Source organism: Strongylocentrotus purpuratus, unplaced genomic scaffold (assembly GCF_000002235.5).
Source record: "Strongylocentrotus purpuratus isolate Spur 01 unplaced genomic scaffold, Spur_5.0 spur5_scaffold_15, whole genome shotgun sequence".
Taxonomy (NCBI): domain Eukaryota; kingdom Metazoa; phylum Echinodermata; class Echinoidea; order Camarodonta; family Strongylocentrotidae; genus Strongylocentrotus; species Strongylocentrotus purpuratus.
In genome coordinates, this window is record NW_022145600.1 from 4,139,847 (window position 1) to 4,164,449 (window position 24,603).

At 36.3% G+C, this 24,603-nt stretch overlaps 2 protein-coding genes across 2 annotated transcripts; one reads left to right on the forward strand and one right to left on the reverse strand.

Annotated features, from left to right (window-relative positions):
* Positions 1–2,124: 2,124 nt before the first annotated feature.
* On the reverse strand, positions 2,125–7,850 carry LOC100888794. The gene is made up of 7 exons (XM_003726334.3): positions 7,638–7,850; positions 6,712–6,865; positions 6,353–6,385; positions 5,614–5,664; positions 5,006–5,085; positions 4,173–4,341; positions 2,125–3,480 (listed from the first exon to the last, which is right to left on the reverse strand). The coding sequence occupies exons 1-7, from the start codon at positions 7,749–7,751 to the stop codon at positions 3,410–3,412; spliced, it is 672 nt and encodes a 223-aa protein (XP_003726382.3). The 5' UTR covers positions 7,752–7,850; the 3' UTR covers positions 2,125–3,409.
* A 722-nt stretch (positions 7,851–8,572) lies between these two features.
* On the forward strand, positions 8,573–15,759 carry LOC581812 (DDB1- and CUL4-associated factor 10 homolog). The gene is made up of 5 exons (XM_781795.4): positions 8,573–9,109; positions 10,443–10,556; positions 11,165–11,362; positions 12,965–13,346; positions 14,823–15,759. The coding sequence occupies exons 1-5, from the start codon at positions 8,766–8,768 to the stop codon at positions 15,234–15,236; spliced, it is 1,452 nt and encodes a 483-aa protein (XP_786888.2). The 5' UTR covers positions 8,573–8,765; the 3' UTR covers positions 15,237–15,759.
* The last annotated feature ends 8,844 nt before the right edge of the window (positions 15,760–24,603 follow it).

Below are 24,603 nucleotides of genomic sequence, written 5' to 3' on the forward strand. Positions count from 1 at the left end.
TTCTTGACCAAATATCCCGCTAATTGCAACTGCGGGCTGATGAAGGCGCAAATTAACTGGCTAATTTGCAATCAGGATAGTTAAAATAGCGGGTTATTTGGCAAACTCGAGCCGAGGCAGGCCTTTTGTGACTGCATCGTTGTCAGAAGGCTCATAAAACCATGCATTTGGATTTGTGGATATGGAATTTCTCCATGCTGATTACTGCAGGAATGAAATACCTGTATCTGTTGTGTTCTCAGAATCAGATGTGTTGTACAAGATGCATGGGGCTGGGGATATCATTTTAGAAGATCTGTACTTGTTGAAATTTCTATATCTCTTTTGGGGTTTACCATTTTGTCCTTTAATTGCTGCCTCCTGCGACTGACACTCTTAAATTAACCCATCCCTTGATACATTGTAGTTTCATGCAATATTAAGCACTTTTCACCAGCTTCACATTGTTTATGTAATAATTTGTATGAACTGCACACTGTACATTGTATGATAACAGGAAGTAATCAAATGTTATTGTTATTGCAAACAGTCTGATCAGAATATTTACTATGAATTGTATCACATCCGTCCAAAATTCTAATGTTCAATGTAGCTAGACTGATGCAATATCAAAGATATGTTGTGAGACGCAAGAACAAGAGGTTTGAGTAGGGTAATTTAATTGTCCTGTAGTTAATGTTGTGATAGCTACACAACTTGCCAGTGAAATATTCATCCCATGCATAATTGCCATAGTTTTTCATTTATTTAGAGGATATTACCTGTATAGTAATAAGATGAACTAACATCATTCATAAAACTAGCGATTATCAATATTAATTCATGTTAGCTTATAATCCATGAATTTGTGGTCGATCATGAGACGTGCATCCGAGCATTGGTTTGTATCATTTTTTTCGCTTAAAGGATATATTTCTAATTACAGTCACAAAGAAATTGTTGATTTTGGACAAGCATAGCAAACTGCAGAAGTGCAAAGCAGTGGTTGTTTTGAAATGTGTCGTTTCATGGTTGGAAAATGCCCTTGTGTATGATAAATATAGGGCATGTTCAATTCGTAAAAAAAGACACCCCATCGCTTACAACTTGTTTTGACAAATCGTTTGTATGGTATTTTGGAAATTGTTTTAGTGAGTTTTTTCTACTAAACTGTAATATCTCTTGCTACTAAGAGAATTTGTGAAGGGTGTATTCCTTCCTTTTAATTATTTAAAGAACATTTGGGTACTTTTTTTGTGTGTCACTTGCTGTAAGGGGCATCAAGAATGGATGTTTAACTGTTTGATCATTCTGTGTGCATTCATGTATCTATTTTTTTACAACAGTTGAAATTTCCTTGTGTGACTTATATACATTGTTTGATGAATGAACTGGCAAATTTCCACCTTTTTTGTATTTTGCCTTATATTTTTATCGTAAGAATGATCACATGTCATGTGTGGTACAGAGTCAAGGGAACAAATCTTGCTGCATTTCATGAACAATTTTGTACAAATTTGAGAGTTTTATGAGTTTGTATTTTCAACAGTCATGTGCACTTATATATCTATATCAGTATTGTACTTTTTACTTAAAATAATTATTAAAAAAACAAATAAATATCACATTTTATACTTTACATTGAAGACTACCATTCTGTTTTTTAATTCTGAAAAAACAGGAATGTTTGAGACCTGAATAATCTTTGTGAGAAGAGAGAGACAGAGAGAGAGAGAGAGAGAGAGAGAGAGAGAGAGAGAGGGGGAGAGAGAGAGAGGGAGGAGAGAGCGAGGGAGAATAAAGGGGGAGGGTGGATAGAGAGAGAGAGAGAGAGAGAGAGAGAGAGAGAGAGAGCAATACATGTAGAGAGAAGGGGAGGCCGGGAGGGGGAGCGATACATAATAGAAAAGGGGAAGGGGAGAGAGAGAGAGAGAGAGAGAAAGAGAGAGAACATGTAGAGAGAACAGGGTGGGAGAAGAGAACTACCACAAAGTCCACAAGCAGTGGACAATATTTGGATGATGAAAGTTCAAAAATGTAAGAAGTGTTGAGTGTATAGAGTAAATACAAAGAAAACAAAATGAAAAGAAATTGTCAGACAATGTTTTTTCATGTGAAATAAATGTACTATTGAAAAGAAAAATCTTTGATTCATGGAATTTTATTAAATTTTAATATGTTTATAAACATAATTGCTCTGAAAAAGATCACACACTATTATTTAAATCACTTTGAGTTTACATTCTCCAAAATTCTGAATAATTATAAATTTCTGTATCAAAGGAGCCCTGTTCACTGCATGTTACATGTATTTGCAAAACTACATCTGTGAACTGAAAATATGGACTTCTAAATAAGAAGAGTCAAACAAATCTTCAAATTTTAGAAAATATGCATTACCGGTATTTACTAATTGACATAAATGATGATCATCAAAGTACTGATTTTGCATGAAAGACAGTTATTACTATTTTAATTCCTGAATTATTCAAAGTAATCAGGAACTACACAAAATATACAACTCACTAACATTTGCAGTACCGGTAATTTTTAAGTCATGATAATTAGAAATACTGCTTTCAATCAACTGACCACATATTCTTTCAATTTAAGCTAAACTAACATATTGAAATACTCTATCAGCACAAGACTATAGTATTGGTCTTTGGTGTACCGGGGATAGAGCCTGGGAAAGTTGCCATGGTACTAAATATAAATCTACATTTTAATTCAATTTCTTGTTTGGGCAAAGTTATTCCTGAGAATACCAGAATTGGATGCTTTCTTTATCCTTAAGCAGGAATATATGAGATAATCTTTTGAGTTCTTCTGCAATGATGGAAAATAATTTTTTAGAGAATCAAATCAAACTACATTTAACTCAGAATACCTGTATGTAAAATATGTTGCGATTGCAAAAAGATACTTCGACTTATAATGTTATAATTAGGAAATGTAAAAAAACATGTGATTTGCATAGTTTGATTTGAACTAGGGAAATTTGATTTGTGCGACTTTGAGTTTATATGCATAGTTAAGTAACATTACATGTTCAAGACTACAATGAAATTACCTGTGCACATAGAAATTGGTAGAAATGCACCATGAGTGAAAAACAGAAGGAAATCAAGGGAGCAGTCCAAAATAACATCCTTGCAACATTGATACCTATACGGTATGTGAAAATGGTAATCGTGGTTTTCAATATTGATTTCTAGTATTTGTAAGTTAACTTGATTTTTGTTAGATATTTGCTGGTTCATGAATACAACCAATATACAGCAAGAGAAATAATCCAGGATCATATTTAATTGTTATCTCTCAAAAAGTGATTAACATGGCCGCTCACGATTAGCTTTGATTCTTTGAAGTTAGTATATGGACATCCATCTGTGCCAGTCAGTTCAAGGTTTCTCTGGTCTCTTGAAGGTCATTCCAGTAAGTTGAAGATTGGGTTAGATGGTGGACAACCACTGACCACATGCTCAGTGAAGGACATGGCTAAAAAGATAAATGAGACAAAACAACAAATTATGATCTAAAGGTGGACACTAGAAAACAGTGAAGGAATATACAGGGTACAAAACACATGGGTGGAGTATATATACTCTGGTACAAAACATCATCTCTTTAATCTCGAAAAGGGATACTGGTATGTTGTTAAAATTTAAAACTTATCCTTGGTAACATTCACAGACAAACATGGGGATGAAAAATAACTCTAAAACTGACCAAATACTGTTTGATGAAAGCCAGAAGGGTGTTAACTCATACACTTTGACACAGGAGTGTTGTGGTCGAGTGGTTTAAGGTGTTTGACTGGAGATGCGAAGGTCGAGGGTTCGAATCCCGACACCGCACTAATATCCTTTGGCAAGATATTAACCTGCATTTGCTACTCTCCACCCATGTGTTAAATGGGTACCTGTTAGGATGCCACCGTCATTGTTGGTCAAACAGTTTTTGAGCGTCAAGTAACGCCTAGCTGGAATGCTCCTCAGGGAGTGGAGATTGTGCACACAGTGTGTGCAGGCAAGAATTGAATCCAATGACTGGAATAATAGTGTAATAGTATATCTGTAAAGCGCTTAGAGATATTTGTATTAAGCGCTATATAAAAGCGGAATATTATTAACCCTCTCATGGCAGAGGATATGATGGGGTTTTTAAAAAATTGTAAAACGATAACTTACACAAATTCTTTGTTAATCCGATCAGGTTCTTATAGTTCTGCCCAGCATCACAGTAAGCACCAGCTATCTGCGAGACAGAGAACGCCTTCACAAGGCAGGATGAATCCGTTGTAGAGAAGGTAAAGTTTAGAGTGTCATTGTAATGATGCTCTTTGGTGTGGTGCCAGCCCTAGGAAAAAATACAAACGATGAACTTAAATAACAAATCTGTGACAAACAGTGAAAATAGATGTTTCCTGTTAGATTCATAGAAGTGCTAGAGAAAAAGGATGATGGTACAGCATCATAATCATTGGTACGTTCTTTGCATCTTCTATTACCAAACTTTATGATGAACAATCAAAGAGTATATTTGAAAAGCAATACTATTTGGTAATATGTTCTATGTATATAGAATTGTTGGCCTTCCAAGAGTGGATTTATATTGGAGGAGCAGAATTTTCTATCTACTGCTGTTTTAAAGTAAACTATCAAAACTTTACAGAGGCTATTTTGTTGTCTTAGGATGTCTCCAAAAAAAAAAATATATATAAATATATATTTTTTTAATCATAATTTTTTTAATCATAATTTTGAAAGCTGATTACCACATGCCATAGTGTTAATGGGCATTTAAACCTCAGCAAATATTCTGTCCTTGGTTTCTAAATCCTCCATGATGGGTAAAAAGGCCCCATCTTATAACATTTCTGACTGAATCCAACTGATAGCGTCTTGCTATCAACTACAAAGCGGCTCTGTAAGTTTTTGATTGATTTGAGGACTTGCAATCATTTTGATCAATCAATTTTGTTTTAGAGGGCAAAGCCTAGGATACGAAGCATACAAGATACCTGGAGAATGAAGTCTGCCGCGACCTTGTACTTCCTGAGGTCATCCGAACCTATGAATGTGTAGCGGCTATCATCACCACCTGAAAGACAAAAGAGAATCCTCTTCTTATACATTCAAGCCTATAATAACAATGACTTCTATTAGAGGTAACCGGGTGGTCACGGGTTAGAAACCTAGTCAATGCGCTTGTGCCCTTTGGTAAGGAATTAGTCCTCATTATCAAGTCCATCGGTACCCTGGTTGTTTACTTTAATACAAGCATGAAGCATATATATGTTGTCTTAGCAGTCAGGTAAAACAATCATCATCAAAATATCATTATAAAGAACAAGTAAGTTCAATAATATAAAATAGATCAGTCCTATTCTTTTCCTTGACACAAGCCCTGGCAGCAATCGCTCCCTGGTCAATTTCGTACACTGATCAGATTCTCAACTTTGGGTCTTTATCCCTAACCTTAAACCTAATCTAACACCGAATTGCAACCCTAACCTTAAACCTAGGTGTATATATTTGATGAAATAAAGCCTGAAACAAACGTATATAATCTTCTATAATATAATCTTCATATTGAATAATAAAATAGTATGACTAAAACATCTTCTACCTCTTTTCAGTCCATCAACATAGGCATTGAACACCTTTTCACTGGGAGCAGCTGCCAAGAAAACATACAAGCAAATAATATAATGTTTAGTGAATACTCTTGAGACTACATGTCTCACAAAACTGTCATCATTGGGTCATTCAAGTATGTGCCATAAAACTTTCAGGGCAGGAGTTTTAAAAGTGTGGAATTGATAATGTGGTAACAAACAATCAAATATGTACATTTATTTTATTGCTACATTGTTCTAATAAAATGTAATATATCTGAAAACAATGTTCCTGGGCAAGGAATTTGTCAAAGAGTTGAAGAAAAAAAAGTGGAATTATTGTAAAGGGTTCCATGTCATTCAAAATTTTCAGCACACTTATCTGTCTGATTGTTTTTTGAGCTGTGAAGAGAATATAATTTGTAGTTTTATACTTGACACAAATACCACTTCAGGATTGGAGTTTCAACAATCTGACTGGTAAGGTATACTTATAGGATAAAACTTGAGAAATTTACTTGATATATGCAAACATCCCAATTATAGAAAAGTTGACAAGTAACACCAATGAACATTAACAATACAAAAGTACAGCCCTAGCCAACCTCTAACAATGATACATAATGAGAGACTATAACAATATAAGAAAATGAAGGGAAGAAAACATCTGCAGAAGCATAATATTGTTAAATTAATCTTACTATCACAAAATAAATTAAATTGTCTTCATTGATAACATATTTGACTTACTGAAAAGGAGCTCTAGTGTGCAGCATGCATTTCCTGAAGAAGAAATAAAAAGATAATATTCAAGTAAACATGCTGAAAAAAAACTATGGAAATAAATGAATTCATGAAATAATAATAAACCTTTAAACCTACACAAAATATATAATTTCTCAACTTTTGTGGATTTATTATAATTTCTATATGAAGTCAATGCTGAAACAAACAAATAAATAAATTTAAATATCATTATCATCAATAGACTACCGTATTCAATATTTCATTAAAGTATAATATGAAATAAGCTATTTAGCCAGAAAAAAAGTTTTAGGGTGACTTGAATTAGGGTGAATTAGGGGGGGGGGGGGGCAATGGATCCATACCACAAGTGCCGCAGTCTGGTCTATCACAATCCGGAGGTTGACAGGATAGGACTAAACCAAGTCCACAAACCAACGTAATTAGGACCAGGCACTTCTTTGACGAGAACATCTCTTTACTCTTTTGATTACAGCATATGCCAAATGTCAGTTTAAACTGTATGGAGAGAAATAAACAGTCATACAAACAGTCATACAGACATCAGCTCATATTTCATGTCTTTACTAAATTCAAGTCTTTCAGGAAAGAAAAAAACTAGATGAAGACTCTCGACCTATGATAATCAGCAAACTGAAATGAATTTTTCAATTTATACATAATCACGATGTCAAAGTTTGAAAGTTTGGACAACATTAACTTCATTTTCTTGATCTTTAAAGTTTAATGTAAAAACAAGCCTTAAATAATAACCACTGCCATTGGCAGTTTACTTTGCTGAAACACATCAGTCAGTCTATAGACCGAAAGCTTCAATCTCTGATATCGACGGTTGTTCCGCTGAGATTGCGTCTGGCTCGAATGTCAACAAATGTAAGTTTTATTAAAGAAATGACCCATATGGCCATATCAGACGGTTATTTCCGTCTACAGTCAGTCATGCAGTGCAGTAATTCACCGTTGTAAATTACTTGTAATTCATGATAAATTTGTTGTATGGAACTATAATTAAAATCTGCACCGTATGACCAGGGGCGAGGGAAAGACAATCGCAAAACTTTGGCCAGTGTTTTTCCCTCTTGCAAAAACTTTCACCCAACTGATGAAATGATCCTTATGATCGTATCATACTCATAGGCCTAGATCTAAGTTAGATTTAGGCCTAGAGAATCTAGATCTCAAAAAATAAGATTGAAAAGTAAATTCTTGTTTTAGAAATTAAAGTAACTGAGGCTTAACTTAAATTTAAAGGAGATATCCAGTTGCTTACCAAGTTAACATCACAGGCACATGGATCAGGTACAAATTTGAGGTCTTGTGATAAGAATGTAAACAATGGCGACCAAGGTGCAGAAAAAGTTAGTCTCTTTAGGCCAGTACACATGCAATAGTAATGCAGTATGTAGCATAGGCATGCATAGCAGCCTACATAATTATCAAACGCACACAGCTGATGCACGAGCGCGCCGTGTAACGAATCTTGGGCGCAAACTAGCTGCATAATCCGCCGATGTCACAGTTGCCAATCTACATCACGTCATGAACGACAACGATTACATGGGTCTATTGCGTAGAAATACATGTTATTGCAAAGGAAACTGGGAACTTGTCAGGGAAAAGAGGTACGTGTCAAAATAAAAGGGGCACGTATCAGAGGTGGAAAGGGAAGGGGACACTTTGAAAAAATAATAGGGGCACTTATCAAAGTAACAGGGGCACTTTTATGTAAAAAGGGGCGCTTCTTACAAAGTTAAAGGGGCACTTTTCCTTTATGAAAAGGGGCACTTTTTGGGTACTTGAAAAAGTGGGGGGGGGGGGGGGGGGCACTGTGCCCCCCTGCCGCCTCTGAGAGTTGATATATTTTATGGACATGATGAGAGTTAGTTTTATTGGTCATAAGTATTTAAACAAACTACTTTCCTTCTTCCATTAACTTAATATATATAATATACATATCATACAATTTGTATAAATAATTAATAATCAACGAATTATATGCAGTTTGCCCTCATAATTTTTTTTAAAATAGCAGATACGGGGGAGGGGGCAAAGGGTGGGGCCCGCATACTTCAAAATGTTCCTCCCCCTAATAATCGTGCTACCACCTCCCCACCTGGAGAAATTTTAATAAACCTTTTACATGTTTGTTTTCTTCCTAATTTGATCCACCACTCCAAAACGATGAATAATTTTAAGTCCAGTTTCAGTAAATTCTCCAAATTGGCCATGCTAATGATTTCCTCGGTGCGGCGATTCGCCAAACTGAGTTAGTTTCTTCAGTCTCATTGAATAATGGCGTTTGGTCGGTAACTGCAAACTGGAATTGTAACGTGGATTGCTCGCCAATTTACCACATAAAATGTGCTCTGTTTCATTTTGAATTGGAACATTTTCTTACATGGCTGAACGGCAAGGGATTCCGAAGTGCTTCGTCGTTCGGCATGAAGGCAACGATGCAAATGAACACTTGTCTACGATGATGTGGGTTCGCCGACGTCAACTTGCATTGCCACTGCTGAAATCAACGGGATCTCAAGGTGACCAGAAGGGGCGAGTAACCCGACCGTCTACCTCGGCGACAGGGTCCGAGTTGGGATGCGTAAAACTGTGTGGGAATGCGAATAGAAGAATACAAGATCAGATCCAAAGTAGACTTTACTACCATCTCACTCCGGTCAATATTTCATCAGAATCATCAGATGGATGTGGTGCCGTATTCAATTTAGAATTTTCTCCAATTGGGTAGGAAAACAGTGTTTTTGTTGTTGTCATTTGTTTTGTTTTGACTTTTGTCTTGTGAGTTTTCAATTTCAATGAATCTACCTAGGGCCTAATTAATTTGTTTTGATGATTTTTCACCATCTATTATTACTATTAAACTCATACATCCATGCACTTCTGACATATCTGACATCGTCTTATGCCTACTTATGATTTGTTTGAATTAAGTGTAACATTGTCTAAATCTTACTCTCTTCATTCTTTGCCATTATTTAATTGGAGATTTGTTGCTTTGTCATGTTTGAGACTGTTTGTCTTTGTTTTAGCACAACTTTATTATCTTTGAAAAAGTTTGAATGCTTCATGCTTTAATAGGTAAAAATGTTGAGATTCTCAAGCTCCATGTTTTCCCCACATTGCTGGTTTGCAGGAACATTGATCTTCAAATGGACGCTTACCATGTGCTTACTGAGCTGAGTGTGCAACTGTGCATGAATAGCAACAGAAAAATCATGAATTATGCACAATATTAACTATTAAGGCAAGGAATGCACATTCTTCCATAGTTGTTACACTTACAGCACTCACTGAAACACTAGAAAAACTAGAAACATGTATGGTACATCATCTAATATGATGTAAACCCATTTTGTGCATCTGCATGTTGTAAAATGGTACCCTAGACTAAGGCAAAGCTTACGAGACAAATCCAGAATGACAATTCATTTCACTAAATTTTACCTCTGACTCTAATGGAAGAGTATGAAGGTAATGAAGAAAAATTACAAATAAAAGAAGTGCAGGAGTGAGGAGGAGATGGCGGAGTAGAAGGAGGAGGAGGAGGAGGAGGAAACAGAGGAGGAGGAGATGGGGAAGGAGGAGGAGGGGGAGGAGGAAGAGGAGGAGAAAATGGAGGAGGAAAATTATATATAAAAGAAGTGCAGGAGTGAGGAGGAGGAGGAGGAGGAGGAGGGGGAGGAGGAGGAGAGAGAGAGAAGAGAGAGAGAGAGAGAGAGAGAGAGAGAGAGAGGGGAGGGGGACAAGGAGATGGAGGAGGAAGAGGAGGAAGAGGAGATGGAGGAGATTGAAAATGCAATGTTGGCCTTACAAAGCTGTCCTTTCATGAGCATGTACACTATAATCAGCATAACTTCTTACAAGATTTTGTAGTTAAACTTGCTCAAAAATATAATTGAAACTGTACAAACCTACAATAAAACACCTGTAATGATACTGTAGGTTATAATGAGTTGATTGAAAAAGTAAGCTTTTTTTCACTCCTACTCCTAGAGTAACAGTTATAAAGTCGGTAATATTAATGCGGCAATGTTTATTCATTCCTTCCCTAAAACAGTGACACGTTGGTGACAGCATATGAGGGAGAGGCAATGCAGTTATTTGACCCTATATCTGCCAAGCTTATCACCAAGATTCCTAATGCACACACAGATTGTGTCAACTGTATCAGGTGAGTGCTTTGCAGAAGCTATATGTACTTTGAACTTGAAGCTTGCTTGCAAATCTCTACAATTTGATTTTATGATATTCATGTATAGTACATGTACATGGAGTCTAAATCTCACCCATTTTCCCATTAGATTTTACAAGTTCATACATGTACTTGTAAAAACTAATCTTTGATAGCATTTTTGAAAATATACAAATTATACACCTGAATTTCCTTGCTCAAAATATGTGTTCACTGTTTGGTAAGCATTGCAACAGTAAAAACTATTCTAAATTAAAATTGAGATGATGTTCAGTACTTTGGACTAAAAGTACAGGTGTTATTGGCCTGGTATGTATAAAGTCATTGAATTATAGTTTGTAATAACATTTATACCACGACATTAACCATTATGCTGATGGAAATTTTGATAGATTTTGAGCATGTTAAGTTAACCACATTGCAAGTTCAAGCATGAACCTACATGTATTAACTAAGGAGTCTAAGGACATTGTATATTCTATTGCATTTTTATCAGTTGGTCAATTGAATTTACCAGTTTCCTGCAATTCATTACACAGAACATCTATGACCCTTCTTTTCTTTCCTCTTTACATTTCCCTTCAAAGGTTTCTAGACAGCCGTACCTTTGCATCCGGGTCAGATGACAAGACCATTGCATTGTGGGATATACGTAACCTGAAGCGTAAGATCTGCACATTGAAAGGTCACAGTAACTGGGTTAAGAGCATCGAGTATTGTCAGAACTCAGGTCTCCTCATCACATCGGCCTTCGATGGCAATGTACTGGCCTGGGATATCAACAAGTAAGTCCGAACACTCTAGTGATACATTCTTAGGCATTTGAAATGAAAAGTGCATATCACTGATAGGTTACCCTGTATGAATAAGACTAAGGGTGGTATTCTCGAAAGCGGACTAACTTTAGTCCATGGTTTAATCCACCCACAGATATTGTTATAATAATTTTAAACATCTCCCGACAGGGTGAGTTGGTCTTGAAAAGGGTCTACTAATGCTCTATCTCAAACTAAAGAATATGTGGTGAATTTAAAGATAAGCTTGAGTTCTGGTAATGCGATTGCATTGTGAAAGAAAAGGTGTGGAATGGATCAGAAAAGTTGATCATATAGCATGTAAGTAATGGTGTGTAATGCAAGGTTCTGGAGTCATCAAAATCATCATAAATTTGGTAAAGTCTTGGTAAAGTAACAATCACTTACACAGAAATATGTATATGGGACAACACACATGGTGTCGGGGCTAGTACTACCCGGATTTCCTTATCTTTCTATGCTCATTACTCAGCCAGTATACATTTTCTTCCAAAATTGTTTGGCACATGACATTTATTTGTAATCTTGAACATTCAGTGTAAGTTTTGTTAGATTCTGTGAGAATTCATTTTCGTTTTTTACCAGAACTCAAGTTTATCTTTAAACCGTGCTCAAATCTATCTTCACCATTGAAGTTTCAAAGATTAAGATAAAAATCTCATGGTTAGATTAAACAAAAATACATAGATGAATAAATATTCATGTACATATATTTGATGTACAGTATAATGTTCCAACTTTCTCAAGTAAGAAAAATATGGAATTTCCCAAGATTACTGGATGAGATAGGAAATTTGTAAGATTTGGTCCTCACACATTTTCAGTATAACCGAACATGAGCCTTTGTGAGTTTGTGATCAAAAGCATAATTTTTGGCTATACCATTACAACATTGTCACTTCTCTAGTGTACCTTTAAACTGTTTTTGTGTGTTTTCAAATTCAAACAGTACCTGAATTGGTCAAACTAGATTAAAGCAAGGAATCTTATACAATTTTTATTTTGATGTAATAATGAAAACTAAATGTTCACACTTCTAAATTCAAGATTCTGATGTATACATTTTAGATGATTTCTTGAAATTAAAAACTGATCTGAGGTTATTTACATTCAGGTCAGGCTAATTGTCCCAAAATGTAAGCTGTTCAAATATTTGTTTCATGTATGTGTAATACACTTCAAAAGAGCCATTTCACAGTTGCAGTCTGAGCATGAGCAGATAAAGGTAATTGCAGACCAAATTGAGAAATACACAGAGACAAAATACTGGATGCGTGCTCATGAAAGTTATGTAATCATTCATTTATGCGTAAGCAGTGCACTCCATGATTCATGTACACAGGTGGAAGTATTCTTTGAAAAGGGGAAACAAGGGCTATTTATGTACAGTATCTCCATCATTGTAGAAATGATTATATCAAAATGTACAAAGTGGGACCTCTTCATGTTTTGAAGGTCTGTAGATATTCAAGGTCATTTGTGATATGTGCTAACCTTGAACTGGTCTATTAACTTACTCTGCCCTTCTTCTTGTGAACATCTTTCTACACACACACACACACATACATACAGATATCAGGAAGAGATGCAATGCACCAAACTCTTTCACCTTGAGAGTCTGATGCGGACACGCCTCACTCCGGACTCCTCCAAGCTCATCATGTCAACATCCGAAGGCTACTACCTGGTCATCCACGACCTTGACCTCACCTCCTTAGCGACGGACTTTGACGAGTTTGACCCCACAGAGTATTTTGAACTTTTGTTTAAAGAAGCCAAAGAGGACTTGAAGGAACATGAGGATAACCACTTGTTCCATCGGTCAAGGAATCGGCCGGAGATTGTGATGGACTTCCCCGAAGAGGGATTTGCGGAGTGTATATCGTCTCTGGTGGTTCATCCTCAAGGCTGGTGTATGGTGTCCCGGTATACCACCACAGAGGAAGACCAAGAGGTAAGCTTGCTCTTTTAAAAGAGAATCAGGGGGATATATCACAAAGACTAAGATCGACTTTAAGTTGGAGTTAACTGAGGCAGGCCATTCATGCCACTGCTTGCTCTCAGCCTCTCACCATTTACTGGCATTGGTCTCTCAAGGGACGTACAAATAATGGTCACAAATCTACAGAATTTATGTTTTTTAATAATTTATTTAAAAAAAATATCATCTAAAGATCATAATGGTGAGAACAAACAGTGGCATAAAGGGCCTGCCATAGTTGAGTCCCATTTAAATTCGATCTTAGTCTTTGTGAAACACTCCCCAGATCCATTTTTACTGCAGATTATATATGCAGGAACCAGGGCTTAATTTACATTTATAGGGACTTATATATTTGCGTGGACTGATACGTGTGACGTCCATTCAAGGCAGTGCATTAAAAGGACGTCGATCGTAGCAATCCACGATGTCGTTGTGCAAATCTAAAAGTCCCTTATAAGTTCTCCAAGACATGGGTGCCTAGAATCTTGTATTGACTTCCCAAATATTGACATTTAACCATACTGTAGGGCTCATGCATGGAGGCCCTTAAAATGTGAGTCTGCACCTCCAACAAAGAAGAAAAATATGTGTGGAGCTGTGTACATGTATGTTCATAAACATCATGACCAAAGACAGCTTTGATTTCAGTGTTGAATTTAGGTGTAAAGGGACAGTTTGATTTCAAGATGACATTCATGAAAAGTCATATTTGATTATATTCTGATATGTGACCTGACACTAGTTGTGAAGTGATCATGTGATTAGATGTGATGTGGTATAGTAGTAACTTGTAAATATTCGTAGATTGCTTTCAGCAGAGCAATGGCTGTATTGCATACAGCTACATCTCAAGACCACTTTCAATTGGGGGGGGGGGGGGGGGGGGGGGGTTGTTCCAAATAATGTGAAAAGTAAGCTGACATTTTTCCAAGCAAGAATGAAATATCCTAAGGTTGTCAAATTTGCTGCACAAATTGTGAATTGATGGCACTCCAGTGGGATATAGAAATTCAATATTTTCAGACAGAAAATTCTTAATTAGGAAACCCTGCACTCAAAAATCTACCCTACTCCTTGGTACAGTTAGGTCATGATGGTGCAAAATGGAATTTGGATTGTGGTCAGGTTTTCATAGAAACTGATTCCTTGTTTTCACAATAATTCAATGCATATTTTTCGTTAAGAGAGATTTGTAGGTTGGATGAATACATCATTTTCAAGCAAAAACTAATTGCCTACTACCAGCAGAATAATCAGGGTCATTTAGTCGACATTCTTGTCAGTGACGAGAGGAGGGGGTAGGGAAGTGGTTTTGATGGAGGTCATCCGAAATATAAATTTGACTATTCGGTATGAAATAACACTGCTTTTCTGTGCTTTCATGATACCAAATATTGACATCAGATTGTATACTAAGTACTAACCTGCCTTTTTGCTTTGTTCCAGTGGACCTGCGTGCATGACTTACAAGAGAGTTCCAGCCCCAGAGACGAACCCAAGCAGGACCCAGCCCAGCATCGATCCTCCCCTTTCAAACCAAAGGAGAGACTCCTCTATTACGCCGTCGAGCCCAACGACGGCAAAGGCTACATCAAAGAACTCAGCATCAGCCCCGACGGGCGCATCATCTGCTCGTCCTTCAGCCACGGCGTAAGACTACTTGCCTTTGATACTCAATGCAGTGAACTCTGCGATATACAGTACGCCAGCCCTCCGGCTGGCCCCCAAGGACTCAAACAAGTCAAGCTTTTATCATGTCATCGAGCGACGGTCCTCACGTCCCGTTTCTCACCGACGCAATGCTTACTCGTCAGCGGATGTTTGGAAGGAAAGGTCGTGTTTCACCACCCATATTTATAACACCTGGCCATTCTTTCCAGGACTTCACGTTGTTTCTTGGAAGAGAGGAGAAATTCAGATGCAATTTTGTTTAATTTGGTACCCCTGGATTTTTTGTGCTGCTCACATGGATAGAAAGTGTTTATAAGTTGGACCTTCTTCGATGCCCAATTTTTTTCTTGGTGATTTATCTGACAAATAGATGATAGATCAGAATAGAAGTTGTTCCATTTATTGCAATTATACTTACCTGCCTAGATACTATGATATACTCCATATTACTTCATATTTTGATGTCCTAATCAAGCCAAAAAGGTGTAAACTAATATTCCTTGATACAGAGTTAACACCCTTCTGGCACTCAGCAGACTACATATATGCTATGGTGCTGCTTGCAAAATACATGGAACCATGTAGAATACACGTTCCATCTTATTGGAATCTCACCCGACTGCCTGAATGCTATGAATGATAAACATAATAATAATAATAGCTAGTTCTTATATAGCGCTTTTCCGGACTGAAGGCCCTATCGAAGCGCTTTACAGATATGTATTATTACCCCGATTCAGGCTTACCCGCACACAATGTATGCACATTCTCCACTCCCTGGGGAGCATTCCAGCCAGGCATCATTTTTACAAGCGCACACTTGCTAATCTAAGCACATTAGCTTCGCATCCTACCAGGTACCCATTTAACACCTGGGTGGAGAGTAGCAAATGTAGATCAATGTCTTGCCAAAGGACATTAGTGCCGCGGTGGGACTTGAACCGCGGACCTTGTGATCCACAGTCTGGTGACATAACCACTCGTCCACGACACCTCTACATGGATTCAATGATATAGTAGAACATGTCATTTCTTTCGCCTCAACACACTAGGACAATGTCACTTTCATGATTAACTCTATAGTTCAGTCCAACTTTTTAAAAAAATTAAAAAAACAAGAGCAAAAAATATGAAGTGATGAAAGTCCTTAAAGGTAAAGACCAGTTATGGTCATGCGATTGCATTGTGAAAGAAACGTTGTGGAATCGATCAGAAAAGGTTTATCATCTAGCATATAAGTATTGGTGTGTACTGCAAGGTTCTGGAATCATCAAAATGATAAGAAATATGGCCCAGTCTTCGTAAAGTTACAAGCACTGTACACAGAAAGATGTATATGGGACTATACACACACGTGCGCAACACGTGCGTTTATCTCTCAAAGACCATGTAGATAAACTAATTTACCACATATATCAATTAGTAGGTGGTTTCCCGGCAAAATTTTTATCATCATGTATTAGTCAAAACATATTCTTTCACATGATTGGTAATAAGAGCTTTCATTTCATTTTTTGAAATTGGGGCATTTCCAATACTGGTCTTTACCTTTAAAGATAACCTCTAAAAAAAAAAAAATGGATTCTCACAGAATCAAACGATACTTACACTGAATGTTCAAGATTACAAATAAATGTCATGTGCCAAACAATTTTGGAAGAAAATGTATACTGGCTGAGTAATGAGCATAGAAAGATAAGAAAAAAAGGTAGTACTAGCCCTACACAATTTTGTGTAGTCCCACATACATCTTTCTGTGTACAGGGCTTGTTACTTTACCAAGACTGGGCCCAATTTATTAGGATTTTGATGACTCCAGAACCTTGCAGTGCACACCAATACTTACATGCTTCATGATCAACTTTTCTGATCCATTCCACACCTTTTCTTTCACAATGCAATCGCATTACCAGAACTCACTTTTATTTTTAACCCTATGGATACACTTTAATTATGATTGAGGATTTCTAGTTATTTAGGGCGGTCCTTTAATAGGATTGTATATTTATAAGTATTTATGTACTTATCTTCAATGTTTTGCAGGATAGTTATTAAACCTGAATAAACACTGCTACTAAATTCAAGTACTACTGTAACTTCCATTTTGGGTAAATAATGTTTTAAAAAAAAAAACATATAGACATAAAAGGAAAGGCTTTGAATTCTTTTCCCTTAAATATAGTATTTACCTATTTGTTTTTTTCAGGACTAGAAAATATAATTCAATAAAAATGATGTCTTGTCCATGGTAGCCTCATCAGTATTAATACTGTTCTCCCTGATGGCCCTGCAATCATATTTTTACCCCGGCTTTAGCATGGCTACAGTGATAAGGCGCACAAGCATTCAAGGAATGCCTTTCCTACTGAGTACCCATTTCAGAGCTGCCAACCATTCCGTTTTTGCCGGAATTACTCCGTTTTTTCCTCCAAATTCCGGCATTACGTTTTTTCGTCATAAAATACATTTTTTAATGATTTTTCTTTTTTTTTCTTTTTTTACATACCGCACGTCAAACAACTGCCCTTAAATGGTGATTTGATCGCAAATTCAATAGAAAACTAATTTTGAAACATACTTGAAGAGAAAAATATTCTCAAAAGAAATGAAATGCTGATAATACGAAAATAACCACCAAAAAAATTACCTGCTTGTATGGAAAAAACAGCATGATGAATGAACATTTCTGCATTGAAAGTGTGTCGCGCGTGGTTGTAAGTTTCTTTTTATGAATTCCTTTTTTTGGCTTGAAATTCCTTTTTTTTTTGTGATTCGCAGTCCAGCAACGTATTCACTAGACCAGGGGGGTGTTTCACAAAGATCCTATGTTGAACTTATCTCTAAGTTGGACTTAACACTTATGGAAAGCCATTAGCATCTACATATATGAAAATATTTGTAAAAGTTATTTTTGAAAGGCATAAAATGTTGATTCAAATCACTCATATTTTATATTATCAAGGAGATTTCATGTTCTTGTGGACTTTATAAAAAGTCTAAAATACTTGATTTTTCGCTTTTGAATATATTTTATTTTAAGGCTACAAATGGCTCTCCATAATTTTTAGTTAAGTTTGACTTTAAGGATCTTTGTGAATTACCCCCAGGACACCTATTTTCAGCAAACAATTTTTCATTTTTAGGTATCAAAAGGGGGATGTAATATCCTGCACTAAATGAATATCTTACATTCTGCTTCTCTCCAAGGTGCAAGTTTGTTTTCTAGTTGTTTGTCTCTCTTTACTTTAAAGTGAAACATGAATGTACTAAAGTGAATCCAATGCTGTCATGTTTACCTTCATTTCAAACCAAATAATCATGTGCAATGATGCTAATGTATATCACATACCTGTAGCAAGTGGCTTTTTTGTGTGTAGGAGGCAACTATGATCATCAAATCACTTTTCTTTTAGGGGAATGTGAAGATAATTGTGTACGATTCCATTTGCCTATTTTACGAAGTGTGATCTTGAACAGGTTAATTTTGATTAACGATAATTACAGCATAAGGCGGATCATTATTTTGGATAATGTCGGATTTTCTCGTCATCATTCATGTTTTTGATCATGAGTGTAATTGATGAGCAATTGAGGGCTACTTCTTTTCATTTAAAAACATCTGGAATCTTGGAAACAACAGAAATATAGGTACATCCTGAATCAAATATGCTCTATTTTAGTTTTGAAGACTGTACTGGAGCTTACATTTCCCATGATATCATCTCTACAGAGCCAGAAAGGTGTGATCTATCTGTTTGAATATATGAGTTAAAGCCCATCTAGCTCTTTACAGATGAATTGGTTGATGAAATGTGAGGTAATGATGAGATAACAAGGGGCTTAGAATAGGGGCATATAATTTTTTCTTCAAAGTGTACCTACATGTATTAACAACTAATAGTTTGTAATACTGTATTCAAAATATGAGCTTCAAATACTGTCTGTAAAGACATTTTGCGAGTTAAAATGCACTCCCAATTAACATAAAAGCGACTCGTTAGTAACGCACCCTTAGGCGCTTGCTTAAAATAGGGCCTTCAACAGAACCCAAGTCCGACCTGGGTTCTGTGTGCATTGTTTTATGTTATTCTTGATTTTCTTTATACTCCTTATCATTATAGAAAGCCTGGTAAACTTTATTGAGGTTGCATTTATCCATTCTACATGTACATGTAGCTGTACACGATTAATTTTTCTGTCTGTTTCTGTCCTTATACACTTCTATTTTTATTTTTGTCCGACATGCCCCCATCCATCATTAAGATTAATGATCTTTGAATAGTGATATTATTTGCTGATTTCTTGATGATGATTTTCCAGTCATTTTGTGGCATCGAAAAGCATCAGAGTCTAATGTAAGGATATATACATACCGGTATCCCTTCTAAGGTTGTACATGTACATGTATAATCCGATTAAAAAAAAACTCAAGCAGAGCTGAAATACTGGTAAACGTTTCACATATTTGAGTCCTCTCTGTACCCAGAATGTGCATTTATAAGATAACTTTACAATGATTCGCATACAACAAATTGTACATGTGCATGTATTGTAACTAGATGTTCATGTCATTTCAATTTCATTTATTTCCACAGATTCATAAAAGACAATATAAATTTCAATCAAATATAAAAGCATTGAAACAAAAGATGATCAAAAACCACAGAGGTTTATCGGGGATCATCCCCTGCTTAAAATTACAATCTGCTTAAAATTACAATATCAAAATACAATTTAAAAAAAAATAAAATAAAATAATGAACACATACATAAACATATATAAATTTTACAAGCAAATCTATGTGTGGTAATATGAAGTAAGTTACTAAATGCAGGGCTTGAATTTAAACAGAGGTTTCTGCATTTGTCAAGAAACCATCATAGATTCAAGTGTGTCGACATGCTGTTAAAAAGCGTGTTCATTTTAAATACACAAGTTTCATTGGAATGTTGGACATGTTTCATTGTGGTTATGAGTTACTAACTTCTACTTGTGAGCAAAGCGTTGCCCTGGTGCACAGGCACCCACAAATGTTCAATGTCTGGACCCCAGTAAGAGATTATTGAGTACCAAGTATTGACCTCTTCTTTTCCATTATATTACTGAAATATTGTAACAAAATGGATGAACTCATAAAATAAGATGTTAAGTATTTCCAAGGTCAATTTAACGAATTTTGGGGCTGTAAATTTAATCAGTCAGAGCATATATATATATATGGGTAACATATCTGGGATACCACTTGGTACTCTCTAGAGTCTATACAAAGGTGGAATTACTTGACCCAATTTATATCTTAGTTCTTACCATGTCATAAATTCCACCATAGAAAATAATTTTCATAGGAGATTTTCAGTTCTGGTAATAATGAATAAAATACATGACTTATGACTTGATTATACATGTAGGAAGTTATCGGAGCAATTTCATTGTTCAATTTGAAAATCCCTCTGATTTTATACAGTGGTAGTGCTGAAGGTACATTGTATTATTCAAAGCCATACTGTATTTGAAGCACTACTGCAAAACCCCTCTAGCGCCACCTCAGGTCAGATGTAACATACTATGGTCCCGTAACTCGCTGCTTCTGTAGCTGTGCTGTTGGGTTTTTGCATAGAGTCGGTCAACTGTTTGCGAAGTGGAAATAATGTACTGGGTTACGCACTGTTGGCAAGTTGACCATGAGATGGCACTGTGCAATAAACGGTACGCTAGGGCAGAAAGTTCATCAGTTCAGTATCGCTTGAAAAGAAAGTAAAGTGTGGAAGTGGTAGTGTCATTCACAACAGCTATCTTAAACTGGGAAAGCATATTTGAAAGTTTCCGGTCAAAGGATTGCAAAAAGAAATTTGCCTCTTTTTGTTTTTTTCATCTTTTTAAAAAATGCATGTCATGATATCACTTTGCCGCAAAAGTCAGTGCCAAATTTATCTAGAATTACTTTGTTGATAAAAATTCATTATTATTTTGAGTCTGTGATGTCCCAAGTACTGAAAATAATTTGTTCATAGTGCCCTTATCATCCCTATGTTACAAAGTTCTTTTGGCTAGATGAAGAAAATATGCTTGTATTTGGTCATAATGGATACAATATTGACCTAATTACAGGGTGAATACTTTATTCAAAAGCAGTGCTTCGCCGGAGGCTGTGCTGTTCACTGCTCATGATATTTTGATATTCAGTTCTTACATCATATTTATACATTGATATGATGCATTTATTGTATAGCATAAATTTGTCAGATACTTTATATATAAATGTATTTAATTTCATATTTGAAGGTGTTTGACTTTTTTGCCTCGTTGATGTGGTTGATGTATTTGGTGGGGCCTTATTAGAGAGGAGCAGAAATGAGGAAGGTTGGGAAAATGACAGAAAACGTGATTACCAACAAAAAAAAGAAAGTATTAGGAAGTATTAAATTAATATACAGGAACGGAAACAGTAAAGAGGAAGAGAGAGAGAGAGAGAGAGAGAGAGGGGGGGGGCTGACAAAGAAAGAGTGAATACAAACGAGAGGGAGGGTGAGAGGAGTGAGAGAAAAAAGAGAGAGAGAGAGAGATACAGGGAGAGGGAGAGGGGCGTGTGTATGAGAGAGAGAGAGAGAGAGAGAGAGAGAGAGAGAGAGAGAGAGAGACGTAAACAGAGACAGTTATAATGAAAAAAAGGACAATGAACGGAACGAGATGTTAAGGTAAAATTAGAAAACAAAAACGGGTATTTCCTCAAAAGAAGAAGTTTACTCGCAACGACCCATGGCAAATTATCAGGAGTCGCATGTTATTGTTTATGGTATAGCGCCCCCTCATCTGATGGAATGGAGTACTCCTTTCACGATCCATAAAAGTTGTTTATTTCAATAGTAATAATTTTCTCATCTATTCCTTCCTTCCTTTCTTTTTATTCCCCCTCTTTCTTTCTTTCTTCCCCCTTCTACCTTTCTTTCTTTTGTTTTCAAATTTGTGTTTGTTCTATATGCTTTACTTCCATTTTAATCCTTTTGGGTTTTTTCCGGGTTCGTTTCTTTTTTTGTTCCTGGCCTTTCCCCCAGTTATTTTTTGTTTTTCTTATTTTCTTTCTCTAATTATTTTCTGGTTGTTTTTATTCGTATAAAAGAAAGAAAAAAATAGAAAATATGAATGAAAGAAAGAGAAAATAGATAAATAAATAAATAAATAAATAAATAATAAGGACCGAAAGAAATGATAAATATACAAATAAATAAGTAATCAACCGAATCAATGATTACATAAAGGCACAACAAATTCAATGATAAGAAAATTAATAGATGACTGTATGTAATAATAACAAGAGGAATGTACCAGATTGTTGTGATTGCAGGCGCGTACACAGGGGGGTTTGGGGGGTTAAACTCCCCCTTTGGTATTTTTTTGTGTCTAAACCCCCCCCCCCCCATAACCCCCCTAAACCCCCCCCCCCTTTGGATTTTTTTTGAGTGTCCCCCCCGCTTATTCAGCGATCGGCTGAGTCGTTGCGATTTTTTTTAGGACAAAAAAAAAAGAAAAAAAAGTGACCTCTTACCCCCCTTCCCCCCCCCCCCCCCCCCCGCTTATTCAGCGGCTGGCTGAGTCGTTGCGAAATTTTCGGCCCGATTTATCAATGTTAAAACACCCCCCTTGAACAAATCCTGCGTACGCGCCTGTGTGATTGTACATGTACTTGAAAGCTCAGTGTGACTTGGACAGTGATTTGTCAATCTTCATCAAACTTCAACCCACCATCCCCGAAAATGAAACGTCACATGAAATCAAACCAACTCACAATCTATCCAGAAACCTCTCGCAAATCAGCAAATAAATTATTGACATATACAAAAAAAGAAAAAAGAAGAAGATAAATTGATATATAAATGCCCCATTTCGTGGTGATTCGTTGAAAACGATAAGCAAAGTATGACTGGGGCTTCAACCAATCTTCATTAAACTTCGATCCGCCATCGACGAAAATGAAACGTCACGTGAAATCAACCCAACTCACGACTTATCCAAGAAACCTCTCCAAAATCTCTCCTAAGACATCGGCAAATACATTATAAAAATATACACACAAACAAACAAATAAACAAACATATAAATTAATATATAAATGCCCCATTTCGTGGTGATTCCTTGAGAATGATAAGCTAAGTATGACTGGGGCTTTAACCAATCTTCATTAAACTTCGATCCGCCATCGACGAAAATCAAACATCACATGAAATCAACTCAGCTCACAATCTATTTCAGAACCTTTTGAAAATCTCTCCTAAGACATCAGCAAATAAATTATTGACATATACAAACAAACAAACAAACAGATACAAAAATGCCCCATTTCGTGGTGATTCGTTGAGAACGATAAGCTAAGTTGGGGCTTTAACCAATCTTCATTAAACTTCGATCCGCCATCGACGAAAATGAAAAGTCACGTGAAATCAAACTTACTTTCAATCGCAGAAACCTCTACAAAACCTCTCCTCAGACATCTGGATATATCATCCTTACAATTAGTGGGTTCAATTCAAATCAAGGAGGGGGGGGGGGGGGGACAGGGACATGGTCTTCCCCTATGGAATACTAACAAAAAATCTCGTCTGCCGGTTATAATGGAAAATACTAAATTAGGTTAATTGCTTTTCGGTTTTCGTTGGTTAAAATTATTCAGGCACAATTATCATCTATTGCAATTAATTTGTGGACCCGAGTGATTGGCCTAAATTTGTTGTAGTTGATTTGTCATACATTTTTAATAGTTTTTTGTGCCGTCAACATTTCGTATTTTCGGACATATTCTATTTCGAATGGCTCTTTACTGAAATTCGTACTTCCTGAAGTTAATGGTTTACCGTATATTTACATACAATATTAGTTTCTCGGTCTGTATCATACAATGAACTACTAAACATTTGAATTGAAATATTTTCGTGAAATAGATGTACCAACGAATGACGATGACTATCGATGGGGCAGTCTCTTCTCCTCTCCTTTCTTTTCTTCTATTCTCCCCTCTGTTCTTCTCTCCTCTCCTCTTGTTCTCTCCTTTTCTCTTCACCCCTCCTCCCCTCCTCTTTTAGAGTAACCATAACCCTTGTATATATATACACACGCATTTTCAATTCCTCTCGAGTTATCTGTACTCTACACCCAAATCGGTGATCAAAATATATAAATAGTGAATCTCCATGCTCTCGGTAATTGTTTGTGGTTGAGCCCGGAAATATTCCATTTCAAATCGAATCAATAGCCTAAACATTAGGATTGAAGGATAAAGTGCTTGGATAAGGGTAGGAACATTAATCACTTGTTTCAGCAGACGAAGCGAATTAAGGCGCTTACAATTACATATAGCATTTTGTTGGGGGTTTGGAATGCTGCAATATTTGTGAGAAAAAGTGCTGTATAGGTAGGTCTTCTTCTTAGCTTGTAAAAAAATAACCGGATTTCATAAGAAATAATATTACTGTCTTATTATATAGGCAGATTGTCATGATGGGGAAGATATTGCAGGAGAGAAGATACAAGAGATAGAGAGAGAGAGAGAGAGAGAGAGAGAGA